The sequence below is a fragment of the Bombus flavifrons genome, chromosome 3 (assembly GCF_040668555.2).
Source record: "Bombus flavifrons isolate JBK064 chromosome 3, iyBomFlav1_principal, whole genome shotgun sequence".
NCBI lineage: Eukaryota > Metazoa > Arthropoda > Insecta > Hymenoptera > Apidae > Bombus > Bombus flavifrons.
Genome location: NC_138444.1, coordinates 365,114 through 382,194, shown reverse-complemented (window position 1 = coordinate 382,194; position 17,081 = coordinate 365,114). Strand labels below are relative to the sequence as shown.

Below are 17,081 nucleotides of genomic sequence, written 5' to 3'. Positions count from 1 at the left end.
AGCCAAATGGTGGAAATCCGTGTCTTCTACTAAGAAGATTATTATTAAATCTAAAATGCAACAACACATCCCACCGATAAAAATAATTAGCAAAGATGAAACATACTACATAAACAAAGCTACAAACATATCAAAACCAAGCCAATCACTAAACGAAGAACAGGAGTGCTCAGTTACAAACGAAATTGAAATAGAACCAATACAAAACAGTGACGAGAATAAAACCAATAACGAACCAACTCACCAAAATGAAAGCTGAAAGATGGCAAGTTACAACAAAAAACGAAAAATAACAGGAAATCTAGATACAGAAAAGCAGCGATGGCTGCAAGAATTACCATTAAGAAACTCCTTCAGCTCGCTAACGGAAGAAATAGACGATGACCCAACAAGCAAAACCACAACTCAACCAACACAAATTACAAAACCACCACCCATATTTGTTGAGGCGCCAATAATAGACCCGCTTATTGATCGATTAAACAATATAGCTGGGAAGGATAATTACACAATAAAACAAACAAAATTAGAACAAGTAAAAATTCAAACAAACACTCCAGAAAATTATAGGAAAGTGATAAAAGAATTAAAGGAAAAAAATGCTATATACCACACGTACCAGCTCAAAACGGAAAGGAGCTACAAAATAGTTATAAGAGGATTACATCCAAAAATTAACACAAAAAAATTAAGTGACGAATTAGCAAAAATTGGCCATCAAACAAGAACAATAAACAATATGACAAGATACGATACGAAGCAACCATTACCATTATTCTTAATAGAACTTGAACCCAGAACCAATAACAAGGAAATTTATGAAATCAAAAAAATTCTAAACACAATAGTATCAGTGGAACCACCTAGACATAAAAAAGACATACCGCAATGCACACGGTATCAGCAATAAGGACACACAAAAAATTACTGCAACAGATTCCCGGCGTGTGTCAGATGCGCAGAAAAGCACCTAACAATAAACTGTCCATACATAGCAAAAATAAATGAAGTAAAATGCTACAACCGCAATGGAAACCACCCAACTAGCTACAAAGGCTGTGTAGTCAGAAAACAACTGCAACGCAAACTGTTTCCGCCGCTTCGAAACAGGACACACAACAACTTTCACGCGCAACAGGATAGGATAGACAGAAACTGTGACAACATCAAATCTACAGCACGTAATGAACAATAACGACAGTAACACCAACACCGTTGGTAGCCGAAGCTACGTGCAAGTAGTCAATCAATCGCCACCCTTAGACAACCAAAATCAGAACAATAACAGCAACGACACTACAGAAATCAAGGAACTGCTCAAACAATCCATCAAAAACACCGAAATGCTAACAAAAATGATAAGCGAACAAAACGCAGTTCTCAGACAGCAAACGCAACAAATCACAGTCATGTTACAACTTCTTACAAACATGCTAAGCAAAAAATAAAAACGGACACGCTGAAAATAGCAGCCTGGAACTCAAACGGCCTACAACAACGGGCCCTAGAAACTAAAACATTTCTGTATAACAATAATATATACATATTACTTGTTTCAGAAACACACTGCACTCCAAAAAGCTACATGAAAATACCATACTACACCATATATGATACCAAACACCCTTCAGGAAAAGCACACGGAGGGACCGCAGTGATAATAAGAAACGATATCAAACATCACTTACACGGCCAAGAAAGAAAGGAATATACCCAAGCAACCACCGTTACAGTACAAACTAGCAGCAACCACTTCCAGTTGTCAGCAGTATATGTACCACCACGACACAAAATGACAACACAAATGTGGGAAGAGTACTTTCAACACTTAGGTGACAAGTATATCGCAGCGGGAGACTACAATGCAAAGCACACGCTATGGGGATCAAGAATTACCACACCTCGAGGTAGAACCCTGGAAAGATACATTAGAAACAATAACCTCAATATATTATCCACAGGAAGACCGACATACTGGCCGACAGACCTGAGCAAAATTTCTCACCTACTCAACTTTACAGTTACAAAGGGACTAAACGCAAATAAACTAAAAATACACCCATAATAATTACATACAGAAAGAAACCAATACTTTATAGCAATCCAGAGACACTATGCAACAAAACCACCAAATGGCAAACTTTTAAAGAAATAATCGAGAGCAAAACCAACTGCAACATCCCATTGAAAACACCCGAACACATCGAACAGGCAGTAACAGCACTGACAGAAACTATCAAAGAAGCAGCATGGACAACCACAATACCTGAATCAACCAACAGACAAACAAAAATAATTCCATTAGATATCCTCGAAAAAATTAGAGAAAAAAGAAAAGCGAAAGCAAAATGGCAAAAACATAGAACACGAGAAAACAAAAAACACCTAAACAAACTTGCAAAGGAAATAAAAAGCAAAATAAAGGAGCAAACAATAACGAATTCACAAAATTCATAGAGTCACTCTCTGCACACGAGAACTACAACTACTCTCTATGGAAAGCCACAAAAAAAATAAAGAAGACAACAAAACTAATGCCAGCAATCAGAAAAGCAGACAACACATGGGCAAGAAGCAACGAAGAGCAAGCTGAAGAATTTTCCAACCACCTATGCAACACATTTACACCACGTAATATCAACAACAGCAACAACAATAGTCATATGGACGAGGATGCGCTATCCACTAGTACGTCAACTGACAAACACTACACCATGCCTAAAACAACAGCAGAAGAAATTAGAAACATAATCGAGAAAACAACAAATAATAAAGCACCAGGAATCGACCTAATCAATGGCAAAATCTTGAGAAACCTTCCGCCAAAAGCGATAAGACAAATTACAATAATATTTAACGCAATACTAAGAATTCAATACTTTCCTAAACTTTGGAAACTGGCACAAATCATAATGTTACCTAAACCAGGCAAAGACCCACGTCAAACTACATCATATTCCTGTGTTCTCTAAAATACTAGAGAAAGTAATTTACGACCGCATAAAACCAATAATAGAGAAGGAAAAATTAACACCAGATCACCAATTTGGATTCAGAAACAAACACTCCACTATAGAGCAAATGCACAGGCTTATCAACGAAATAATACTAGCGTTAGAAAACAAACAATACTGTACAGCTCTCTTTATGGACATGGAAAAAGCATTTGACAAAGTTAACCATGAAAAACTTCTTCAAACATTCAAAAAGCAATTTCCAGAACAAATGTACAAACTACTCAAATCTTACTTAAACAATAGAACCTTTGTAGTAAAAATAAATGATGCACATTCTGAAATTAAGGATATCAAGGCAGGAGTACCGCAAGGAAGCGTCTTAGGACCAATATACAAACATTATACACGGCCAACATACCAACAACTACCAATAGCAAAATACTGACATTCGCGGACGACACAGCCGTACTAGTCAGGCACACTAACCCTGTAACAGCAGTCACATTACTGCAAGAACAAATCACGAAAATAGAAAAGTAGCTACAAGTTAAACAAATAAAAGCAAACCCCAGTAAATGCAACCATATTACATTCACACTGCGAAAACAGACACCACCAAACATCTTACTGAACGGCACGCACATATTACAAACAAGGCAAGTCAAATACCTAGGACTCCACCTAGAAACACAACTCACATGGAAACAGCATATTAAATCAATAATAGACAAAATACAGACAACAAGGAGACAAATGTATTGGCTAACAAGTCGAAAATCCAAATTAAGCTTAGAAAATAAATTAAAATATACAAAACGATCATAAAACCAATCTGGACGTACGGAATACCGCTATGGAGGACAGCAGCAATGAGCAACAAAATAGAGACAGTACAAGCTAAAATTCTTACAACAATAGTAAACGCCCCATGGTACGTTAGAACCGAGGATATACGGAAGGACCTGGGAATACCAACGGTCAAAGAGGAAATTAGCAGATACGCAGGAAAATATAAAGAAAGAATAGGAAGACACCCAAACCAGCTAGCTGTGGAAACGATCAACACCTCAAACATGGATAGATGACTGAAAAGGAAACACCCAGCAGACCTCACAAAGGACACAACCTAACAAACACGAAGATGGTATCCCGCTGGGGGTAGTCACCCACATGATAATCAAACAGCTAAAAAATTCTACCAAATGTCCAAACTGGACAAATTGTGAATGTAAAGAATTAAATAAAAAAAAAAAACCTAATATGTATCGAATGGCAGTTATTCGCTTGGAACAGGTTAGGCAGTAATTTGTCTAGCTGATATCAATCGTCTATGTGAATGAATGTAACTACAACCTCGAGAGTTATGAAAATTAAATTTCGGATGATATGCAGTGAAATTTATTTGCGATAGAGTGATCCGAAACTCTTATTTTATGGTGATGTATCAGTTTTTATCAACTATGCCATGAATCGTGCAGCCAAGATTCTAATGTCATTACCTATACATCAGTATGGTACAGATAATTATAGTATAATAAGAAAAGCGTAAAAGTAAATCGAAGGCATCTGAGGGAACAGGATTAGAATTAGAATTTTAATGTTAAAAAAAAATATATTCTAAGAGGTTGCCAGTTTTGAAATCTTTCTAGCTGCATTCCGTCTTACATGAATTTATGAAGAACTTGATTTAAATCAGAATACTATCTAGATTAGGAAGATTCTGCAAATCTGTAATGCTAACGAAATTCCATTCATTTTTTTCCATCTGATTGACACATTCGGTAAGGATAAAGATCTCTCTCCTTTAATCTTCACATTTTTTTCCTTCATCAACATTCATTTTGATGTATGCTGATATGACATAGCCATAAATTAGCAATAGAAAATCCAGGGGACCTAACGAACATGCTGCAGGCCATCGAAAACAACAACGTAGACGGTGTCCCAGGATCAGAAGACAGTAACGGCATGGCCACCTTTGACCTGGGCCACTGCGACACCCCCGGCGACACCCCGTAAGAGCCAAACTCATACCCATAGTATTATAAATCTTCCCGAAATCAACTCTGGACACTCTTACTTACTGGTTCTAACATTCTTAACCGTCACTCTGTTAAATTCACATAATAAACTCTGCCAGCATATCTAATGTCTGAATTTTTCTTATCTTGCTCGTGAAACGTTTAAACCTACGCGAAATCATTCGAACGACGCGACGAAACGGCCAGTGATTTCTTAATTTCACCACTTCCCGTGTCTTCGATGTGACACTGACAATGCTGATATACGCCCCAGCTAATTGTGTTGCAATTGCAAAGAATTGTGTTCAACTTATGCAAGATCGTAAATTATTACGACATAATGCATAGTAAACATTCTTTTTATTTCATTGGTAATAATTTCGTTTCTTTTTAACAAACTGCCACATTTTATTTCTTTGTATGTACATAATGACGACTTTAAAATAAAGACAATTTTAATGATTCATAATCCTTCAAGGTCGTCAAAAGTTGTAAAGCATACAATTTTTAATACTATTATGAAATCGAGTAAATAATGTGTGTCATCTGTTAGAAATTAATTCGCTTTCTGTCAATATGAAATTACATTTAGACAAATTCTCGTATTTATTTCGTTATAGCGCTGAATTTTTCATAATGAAAATTATTCGTTGGAATTATAAAACACTTTTTGAACAAAATAATGACCAGTGTGTAGCACAGATCTCTATCGGTCCTCTCGCTTCGCAAGTAACATGCGTGTGTAGTGGTGTGTACACGATAGTCGTTAGATTGCTGAAGAAATGATTATAATTAACAAGAAAGTATTCAGACAAAATCTTTGCTGGAATATTTAACAAACACTATACGAAAATTCTCTAAGTTTAACCCAAATTCTGCACTAAATAAGAAATGTTCACTAATAATATCAGACAACATTTCGTTTTCATATCGTATACAAATTTTACATATTGTCAGAATTTTGACAATGGAAGTACGTTATAGCATCTAAGTTTGATTAAGATTGTGAAACATCACAATTGAACTCCACAGTATATTAATGATTTCTTATGATGAAGCTTCTCTATTTTTTTGCACTGGATCAAAAACTGTATGGTCAAAAATTTTCTTAGAATTTTTCTTAGTCTTGCTCTCATAGATTGTGATACCTAGTAAGAAAATAATATGTACAAAATTTCAGAGTGGCTGGACAACGGGAACCTGTGGTCCATTTGAGTTAAAGTTTTAAAATTTTTGACTTCACATCAATTTCGAACATAATCGTGTTCCGCTCTTTGATAAGTGTCTAGCAGAATAGAAAGCAAGTAAACGAATATTTCTATAATTATAAAGGTATAAATTAAGGAATTTATTATAAAAACATTGTGACGTTTTTAAATATATCGTTCCAAATATTATGGTAAATGTAAATATCTATGATATTAGGGAATACAGTAGCTACAAAAGGTACACACCCTTATTCTCCAATGAAGCATTTTTTTCTTAGATCCTACATACATTTCATTGCCATAGTATCAAATTACTCCAAGATAGTATCCCGCTGGCGGTAACCATCCACAAGTTATTTAGCAATCAAGTTAGAAAAATTTACCAAATGTCCAACTGGACAAATTGCAAAGTATAAATTGAATAATAAAAAAAAATTATATCAAATTTTTACATATTTATAATTTATACATATGAAAATACTACTAAATGATAAAAAATTGATTGTAGTCGGATCTAATTAATTCGTATATAAATGCAAGAATAAATGTAACGGTACAAATACTTTTTGTAGCCATTGTACGAATATAATAATAGAAACGGTAATACGCTTAAAGAATAATAATTTTGTATTAAGTTTGGTTTCTGTACCCGAGATAAATATTTTAATCTACATAGTATAATATATGTCATATTTAATATAATAAATCGTTACAAACTACAATGTTTTCCATATTTATCAATAACAATAAAGGAAAATAGTAACATTTTTAATTTTTTATACAAAATAACATGGCTATTCTGTACAGTATCTCTTACTTACATCATCTTTTCATACATAGTGTAAAAAAGGTAATTGTGTAAAAGTTATAACATAATAACTTTTCACTATATTATAAATCATGATATTAACAGTTCTAAAGTTTGCTTTTACGTAGTTTAAAAGTAGCTGCTAAACACAAATGATCACTTCCTACTGCAAAATTAGGTATTGTAGGTAAAGTGTTGCATCTCGTGGCTGTGGGTAAATCATATATCTCAAGAAGTTCCAGATCGCTATAAAAAATATAATCAACAGTGATCCATTTGCCCTGATTTGTTGTAGCTTCTTGTTCTCCGTGACAATTTTGATGTTTGTATACACTATTAAAATGGAAAGGATGAGTTAAGGTGCCAGAACAGAAATTAACACGATAATCATGTGCAATTTCTATTGTTTGAAAATCAGTTGTATCTGCTTTCACTTCGCAAACGTTTGATGAATTATTTTCTGAAGTATCTACATTGTGGTGTTCGCTATTTTCCAACTGCAACAGATTAAATATTCAATTTACCTTCTTGTTTTGTAAATTACGCATATAACTCGAATAGAAACAATACACGGTCATATTTCAGAACTCTTAATACGATGTATATACAGAGTGTAAAAAAATTATTTGTCACAGCTTTGGCAAGTAAGTCTGTATCTTTAGATTCCTAGAAAATTCTGTATCTTTAGAATACTAGAAAATTGAGAAGAAAACACCTGTAAGATTTAATAACTCAAATGCAAATATAGTGCTCCATACCTATGGTACTTACGTACATATAAAAAATAAGGATGCCAATTAAAGAACTAGCGTCTACTTAAACATTACCATCCCAATTTCATACCAACCTGGATGGATCAACCTAACCACAACCTAACCCCAATCTAGGACTTGTAGACCGTAGATGGTTTTCCATTATACATACCTTATCGATTGTCGATACATTTTATGTGCTAAAGAATAATTCTCAGCGGCTTCATCAATAGTAGACTATGTAAGCTTTGTCTACTGTGAGACATAAATATATTACATACGAATAAAATCAGTTATATATACATACAGATATTAAAATTAATAAAACTTTGATATTTTTTCCAAGAGAACGATAGGGTTATGATCATGGTTCCTTTGAGGCTTTCAATCCTTGCAACGAGTATTATATGATGCAATAAAAAAATTTGAGCTTAAAATTCGAGGTCAAGGTCAATTTTTTGACAGACCTCTACCAATCCGAAGGTATAGGAGCATCTGCCAAAGCCATGACAAACTGTTTTTGAACATCCTGTACATTGTACATATTGTACATATTATAGGTAATTGTTCGGAAATTTATCTTCAACACCAATCCTGTTTAATTTTAAATAAAACTTTTTTGTAAAACTATTTGGGGTAAAATGATTTGCCCTTTGAACAATTTTTTCTTATACATATAACGGGTGGTCAGCCTTAACACGTTGGGTGCGGCGTCAGATCCTAGGGACTGACATTGTACTGTTGTAGAAAGGACTAAAACGTCACGTTCATCCTTCTACTTCCATATTGTAATTCCATCACTACTTTCCTTAGTAATATATTTTCCGTGTTCCAATTTTGCATATTTTTTTTAACTTATGAGCTTATTCGTCAATTCCGTGCTCCTATATCAATTGTCGACACACAAATGTAGGAACTTTATCAAATACATCTTTGCATAAATCCAGTGCAATATCCAGTGAAGTATTTTCTTTGTCAGCAGATTTTGTAATATAGCGTAAATAAGGAAGCTATATGTGTATCCATATTCGCAGCACAGTTTGAATGCCTTTATGCCGTATATACAGCTTTTCTGTTTTAGATATTGCCTAAATACGATTCGCTCACGAAATGGGATCAATAACTCGCCAGTGCACAATATTTCTTGTGGATCGTAATATTGTTTGAAATTTTCGATCGATATAATTTCACAGATGGAAATTTGATCAGTCCAATCTGTAAAATCAACACCATAACACGCTTCATTTAGTTTTTATTTGCTGGTATCCATTTATCCAAACGCTTAGAAGTCTTCGTCGATTGTGCAGCACAGATATTTGTTTGTGTCTTTATATTTTCCAAAATTTCGTCTGCAGCAAACAATTTATAAATATCCTCGATTTTAGTGCAATCCTGTACTTCCGCAGTATTTTCCCTTTTTTGTTTCTTTTTTTTTTTGTCATTATATGCACTTATGAAAGGAATGATATTCTTGGTTGCCAATTAGATTAAACCATTCCACATTTTGACCATCGGACCATTACGTATCTAACAAATCTCTTTCATTACTTCATTTACTGAACGATGGTGACAATAAATTTGATTGACGTATCTCTATCATCACCTCTTGACATGGTAGTATTATGGATAACAAGTATTTTTTAAAATAATAAATCAACTAAAGAACTTTGTAAAACACCACCTTAAATAGAATTTGATAAAACTTAGTAAAAAACAGGATGAAACTTCTTGCTTTCAAATTATGTCTTTACTGTTACGAGGCTTGCCTACATCTGTTCATCTCTTAGACATCGACTTTTTAATGCTCGAAAAACAAAACAGTCGTGTTGAACGTGTTATCTTCTGTTTATGCATCATATTGACCAGCTCGCGCTCAGCTCTTTGCGCCGGCCAAACGGAAAGTATACCGACATTGATTTCGCACCCAACGTGTTAATTTTCAAGATATTCACAAAAAAAAAAAAAAAAACTGTGGGTTTCACTATAGTGTATTCTGCCTATAATCCGTGCCTATAAGCCTATAAAGAATATAATCCGTGACAGCGTATGTGTTAGTATTGGTTGCCTCGCGGCGCAATGTGGTGACTGGATAAAGTACACATAAGCCCAACCTATATAAACTACCTATAAACAAACGATAACAATTAGGTTTGAGTTAAGCGTTATTTTATCCGGCCACCATAAGGCGGCTGCCAACCAAAACCAACGTATACGCTGCTATGAACGCATAATTACAGAGAGAATTCACCGTAATGGTACAGTTTTTTGCTAATACAGTAGACTCCGCTTTAGGCCTCCGCTTTAATCGGCCATATTTTTAGTAATATGAAAAACATCGACCAGAAGAAAAATTATTGAGATAGATATTCCGTCATTATTCACTTTCTTTCGACGAAATTTACTTTTTGCCACTTTTTGCATTGTTTAAGTAGTCGTTCTTTTACTAATTTTATTTTCTATTCATATTAAATTTTTGAATACTGGATTCCGTACATCTGTGTTATAAAAAAACTTATACATACAATGTATGTATTACATATGTATCATATTTTCATCCATGGTATGGTCCATTGGAAGCAACGCGTACAAGGAGGAAATTGTGTTTCTTTCCTTACTACGGATTTCACCAAAAGATAATTGGCAATCGTTGGACAGCAAATTCGTCGTTTCTCAGACCTATAAAACATTTGGGCAGCGTCTTTCAAGTGATCTCAAAAGCATTTTAAATGTTACTTCCACGCTTCTGTTTTCTTACATTTATTGCTTTAACGTGAAGTACACTACATATCGTGTTGTAAGCGTAAGCGAAATATATTGACTATTGCAATAAAATTAAAAGTATTGCAACGTTTGGATAATGATGGACATGCAAGTTTGACAGGTAACGATTTGAATATCGGGAAGAATACACTGAAGAACTGGCGGAGAAACCGGAAATCGTTCCAAGACTTGTAAGATAATCGCGAAGTTCGAACGCCCGGGACGAGTGCCTGTCCTTCGTCACCTTCGGCTATGAAAAAGCAAGCGTCAACACTTTAAAGGGCGCTATAAATTAAGCCCTGATCCGCGTGGCGTGCAGGCCGACGGTCCTGTCGTCTTGCGATTGCGATTGCCTAGGTTCTAGAAAGAGATACCAACGCCCTTGGCCGCGCTGGGTGCGGACGGCCCAGATGCAACATCAGGAAGCAAGCAGCAAGACCGGATACCTCCCTCCACCCGGAGGGAGATAGACGACAGGGGGTGCCCCGGTAGTTATTCGCAAGAGATCCCGGGAGCACCTTCGCCTGGTCGTCAGGAGGACCACCGTGGGGTTTTAGTCGGTAAGAGTCCGACACTACTCGGCTGTTGTGATGCAACAGTGAGTGTCCATGAGGATTTCCCCACGTAAAAAAAAAAGGTTCTAGAAAGAGATAGCAAAAACACGAGAGAAAAACTCTGACCTTTTGCGTATAGTCATTCATTGTATAGTCGTCACCACGGACGAACGTAAAAGCAAAATCACGCGAGTTCATCATATTCCGAGCTCGCAGAACGTGTTGTAGGCAGAACTACTACCAAACTACCGCTTGGGTGCATCCTACAGACTTTTAGCGTAAAAATACAAACAGAAAGAATGCTGTCGAACATATGCTCAATGAAAAAAAGTAAAAATGAAATAGTTGATGATGCGTTATGGATATGGCTCGTGCAGGAATGACAAAAAGTTATTAGTGGGCCAATTTTAGAAGAAAAAACAATCCAATTGCGCAAGAAATCTAGCGACGAAGAATTCTTGACGAGCGAAGGTTGCTTTAACGATGGATAAAGCAACACGGTGTGCATTATTTAAGCGTTTGTGACGAAAAAACTAGCAGACCAAAACGCTGTAAATGAATTTTCAAAGAAATTTGTAGACATTATACAGAAGAAAAATCTTAGCCCTGGGCAAGTGTACAGTTCCGATGAAACAGGTTTAAAATACTGCTGCATTCTTTTATAGGCAAGACAGTTAAGCCAAAGATATTAATATTTAAAGATATTAATGCGATTGAAATTGTCAATCAAGGTTATTCTTTTCCTTGATAATGCTCCCATGTATCCGAGAAATATTTTTTTTGATGACATTAAGGTGATGATTTTAGGTGATTAAGCTGCTATTACAACTTTGATCCAACCCATGCATCATGGTGTGATAATTAGCCTGAAAAATACGTTATAGAAGAAAACTTCTATCACAATTACTCGAAATAATAACTAACCAAGAAAGACGACTTACTGCCGCCCTTAAGAAAATTAATATTACAGATGTTATTATATATTGGTATTTGCTTCTGAAGAAATCCCAGCATCGACGTTTTTAACATCATGGAAGAAATTATGACCTGATGCGAAAAAATTCATCGAGGAAAACTAGTTGCGAAAGGAGCTATGCCAATGATCGAACAGATCACGATTATAATATTGCTTTGCTCAATGATTTCAATCTTTTGGTCGGATGCGAAAATTCAGAAATAGACGATGTCGCTAAATAGCTTATAAATGATAATATTTTAGGGAATGAAATGTTAAGGAGGTATTGTGGTCTAGAAATTTGAAAAAATTGAAAATTTGTTTTTTCATATTTCCAAAGTTTAGACATTCAAGAATATGCCCTTAAAAGGATTTTTCAAAATTTCAATTATTTTATGAGTTACAGCCACTTTTGTGACGCAGCATCTGCTCCGGTGCGACCGGGACCAATGTGCAATAAACGGTAGACGCTGCCCGAGTACCTACGTCTCAAAAATTTTAAACGCGTTTTTCTCGAAACTACTTTTTTCGAGTTGGCGTGCACGATATCTCAAGTTCTAATGAACAGATTTATTTTAAATTTGGTCTGAATATTCCTTATATACTCCTCTATCGTCCGGACCACGCTCAGCTCAAAATCTTTAATATTACTATTTTTTAAACGTTCGGAATTGTCAAAAAAACGTGCGAAATAAGAAATTTTTTTTCAAACGCCCGTCATTTTGTGAAAAAATGTTGTATTGACTTTTCGAAATTTCAGACGATAGCGACATCCATACTAATTAAGAATCATGCACGCCACGACACCCCATTTTTTTGGCAGCACCCACTTTGCCAGCTCGTAACTCTTTAAATATTGAGTTTTTTTTTTCAGTGAATTTTTTACGTAATCTCGAAATATCAATAAACAAATACTAAAAAGAAGGATAGCAAAAATATTTTTTGTTTCGCTTGTACAGAGCTTCAAAAATCGCCCGAAATTCATGCCTCTAGACCAGAATACCCTCTTAATGGATGACGAAATTATCCAAGCAATTAAATGATGGGAGATGAAGAATTAAATAATTCAGCAATTTTGAGTGTAGATAAGAATGAAGAAGTGAGTGACGCAAAAAGCAAGACTGCAATTGAAACTACAATGAGATATGTTGAGCAACGAGAGAATTAATATCTTATTTTAAAAGAAGTGGCGTGATATCGCATTAATAAACAAAATTAAATCAAAGAAACAGAAAGAAATTAATGACTTTTGTGTAAAAAATAATATTTAGTAAACATTGTTTATATGTACATATGCATGTATTAGGTGTATGCAATAAACATTATTCATATACTTATACGTTACTGAACAAATTCAGTAACTACTTAAAAATATTAATTGAAACATGTTATCGGATTAACTGGCCATTCGTTTATCCGACCAAGGGGGTCCTGTCCACAGCGGCCGGTTAAGCGGGAGTCTACTGTATCTCGGCAACTAAGACTGATCGCCCACCATATGTATAGGGAAAAGTTGTTCAAAATGTTGATTAATATAATATATTTCAAAATGATTGAAATCGGAGAGAAGATAGTTTTCCTGCAGTTTCACCTCCATTAACTATTTATTAATTATTAACATACCATCACTTTGTTTGTTCCTTCTCCACGTAGTCTCTGTTTTAAGACATTAAAATGTTGACAATTATCAGTAATGCAAAGCCGGGGAGGGATAAGAGAATTCGATAGAGACCGGTAGTCAGTTCGTTCAAGATTTTTCCCCCTCCCTTGATATTCAAATACTCCCTCTACAATAAATTTGTATACTCCAGAATGGGGCTGCAAGTTGAAATCACCTGCCAGTATGATTGGAAGATATTTGGCACCCGTCCTGTTCATAAAATAACAGATTAGATATATTATATATATGAGCGTAATCAATGTATCCGTAATAAAACGTAGTCACAGAAAATAATATTTCAATTAAATTCTCGACGAAACTGTAGAAAAACTACGTTCTTTCCGATTTCCATGGTTGTTTAACATGTTATAGAAATCAACATTTTAAACAAGTTTTTCCTATATACGTAACTGTCGGGCGGCTATAGTTTCCGAGATATCTGCAAAAAATTATAGATACCACTACAGTGAATTCTACCAATAATTGTGCATTCGTAACAGTGTACGCGTTAATATTGCCAGTCGCCTGTACTTTGTTTATAGTATATAAACGAGTATAGTTTATAAACGATGTTTGAGCGAGATAAATTTTATAAAAATAATAGGTGAATGAGTAATTGATACTATTTTACGAAATAGGAGAATTAATATCCAATCATGCAATGGCGGCCAGATTGAAAAGACCAACTAATATTTAATGATAACCAACGATTGATGATATTCATTTCTTACAGTTTTGCATATGCAGTTGCGCACGGAACTTCACCCATGCTCGTCCCACCCTCGTTTATATACATAAACAGAAGATAAGTGTTATGTTTTGACTAGGTCATTCTATCCAGTCGATTGCAACTAATGCAGCCGCAGCTGTTGCCACGGGTGCACAACTATAGGCAAAATTTACTGTGTGGTATCGATAAATTTTTACGAATATATCGAAAACTATAGCCGACCGACAATTACATATACAGGAAAAAGTTGTTCAAAATTTTAAGCTTTACAGCAGACTCAAAAATCATCGAAATCAAAGAGGCACCTATTTTTTCTACAGTTTCACCAGTTTCTTCAAAAATTAAAAGACCGATACGCTGCGTTTCAGGGTACGATCATACAAACAAATCTCGACAATCACATACTAAAGCCTAGGGAAAACCGTCCGAAAATTAAATCGTGATTAGTTGTGAAAAATCAACATGGAAGACAAGAAAGTTCTCATTCTGCGCATGCGTGACATACCATAAATGACTAAAACAGAGACAGAGATTCCCAATCATCTGTCTCTGTCTTGTAAGAATTTGGGGGACTTTGTTGACCTTTCATGACATGATTTCACAACTAGATTCATGATTTTTCACAACTAGACGCAACTCAATTTTTTCAGCCAGTGTCGAAACCTGTTTACACGATGATCGTGTTTCATGGTTACGATACGTACAGGTTATAGACCATAGGTATACCATTATGTTCGACTACATAGCGCAACGTACAGATCATACACCGAAACCGGGACACAGCAGTCCTTTATAACTGAAATTTCAAGGAATGTTGCCTTATATTTTCTAAATTTTTAAATCCGCAACTTCCAAGAAGAAATTTGCAAAATAATAATTTTCAATATTAAAAAATTAATGTTTCGGTATAAGAAAATTGTATTGGGATATATTAAGCCTTCTAAGTAAAACTAAAAAGGACGCAACTCAATCTGACAAATAATTCCCGAAACAAAAATTGTCTAGTGCACCTCGATTTCATAAAAATGAGCAAAAGTTCCAAAATTCGAAGGTTCATACTTTTCAACTAATTTCAAAAAATGATGATTGATCTCGCTACTTCTAATTTCATGTGAACTATCTACGTATTTCATTAAATAAAAATTTTCAACATCGACCAGGTGATCGATTTAGCGTGGAATGACGCATACGTATTAGTCGCAAGATATAATGATTGATAGTCCGCCGCTATTTAACCTTACCATACTATAATTTATGATTGAACCAAGATTTTAATAAGGATCTCAGCTGAGTGCTACGAATGAATGTCTGGAAAATTGATAGCCGACGACTCGAAGTCGCTGAGCTATGAGAGGCATCAATAATATAACTGTTTAAAATTTATGTTTAGAGATGCGTGAGATAGTTTAGAAGTTACAAATGACTAACAACCCAACGCGTTCCACTGTCAAAGGATAGAAACTGGAGACATTGTTTAAAGGTCACGGGATGGAGAAGAAGTTTGCTTTAGAACCACTGTGAGATGGCGATCGTCCAAAATTTCCAATATTTAACATACCAGTACTATTTTCATCGTCTTGATGTTTAGAATCGTCCACATATGTACTTCTGTACGGTTAATTATCGATATTTCGGTTAATTATCGTACCGCTAAAGTGAATTCTGACTATAATTGTGCGCCTGTAACAACGTCACGCTATTACAGTGTTTGAACTTACTTGGACTCGAAATGCGTCAGTTTTGATCCTGAATTTAAACTTAATTCTTACCATTTGTTCATAGGTTATATAGGTTTATGTTAGATGTCATTGTATCCGGTCGACGCGTACGCTATTGTAACATCAATCCACATCAGAGACCAAGTCACACCCCGCGGGTAAGATGGTAGCCAGATGTCTACACATCCTTGGCGCGTATCTTCAATAATCTTAAGGATCCACCATGGGTCTTGGCATTTTTCATAGTTAAGGTCCTTCAGACCAAACAAGTATCTTTTATTTTAAGTGCCCCTTTACATTTATCGTTTACTACGGGTTAACATGGGAAAGCTAGTTTTTCTCACGTTTGGTATCTTCAGTTAGCAACTTTCTCTCGAGGGCGGCTAAAACCCATCCTGGCTCACCAACCTTCTTATTATCCAATCGGAAGCGGTGTCTACTGCCCTCATTTTCCTAACCAAAATTGTCATCAACAAATCCGATGATCCCGTGGAGTGAATTGTGATTTGTGTGCTAATTCAGTGTGGATTCCATTGTGATTAATAAATTCATAATAAAGTTTGATAAAAGGAGAGTTAATAGTTGTGTTATGGCTCAACCTTCTTGTTTTATCATTCAACCCTCAAGTTTACGTGACACTATCACAGACGCACAATTATAGGTAGAATTCACTTTAAGGGTATCAACAGTTTTTTTATGAATATCTCGGAAATTAAGGCCGAGCAACAATTACATGCATACAGTAAAGTTATTCAAAATCATGTCCCCGACAACATATTTAAAAGTCATTGACATCGGTGAGGTGGATGAGATATCGTTAACTACCACCCTCTACCGTTTCGCTTTTGCTGTCGAAGTGTGGAAATTTATTCCAAAATTATACTAATTAAGGGATAATTAAAATACCAGGAGATCGCTTTTCAACAAGGGCATGATCTTCCGTAATATGGATAAATGA

At 35.2% G+C, this 17,081-nt stretch overlaps 2 protein-coding genes across 2 annotated transcripts in view; both read right to left on the bottom strand.

Annotated features, from left to right (window-relative positions):
* Positions 1-17,081, bottom strand: part of Ppt1 (Palmitoyl-protein thioesterase 1) — a 107,779-nt gene that overhangs the window by 63,675 nt on the left and 27,023 nt on the right. The window lies entirely within an intron of this gene.
* angel (protein) overlaps positions 6,791-17,081 on the bottom strand; it is a 36,067-nt gene continuing 25,776 nt past the window's right edge. Inside the window, exons 5-6 of the mRNA XM_069109699.1 lie at positions 13,639-13,885; positions 6,791-7,491 (exon numbers count right to left, since the gene is read on the bottom strand). Of these exons, the coding sequence (XP_068965800.1) occupies positions 7,102-7,491; positions 13,639-13,885 (637 nt within the window). The 3' untranslated portion in view covers positions 6,791-7,101. The remainder of the gene's footprint in view (positions 7,492-13,638; positions 13,886-17,081) is intronic.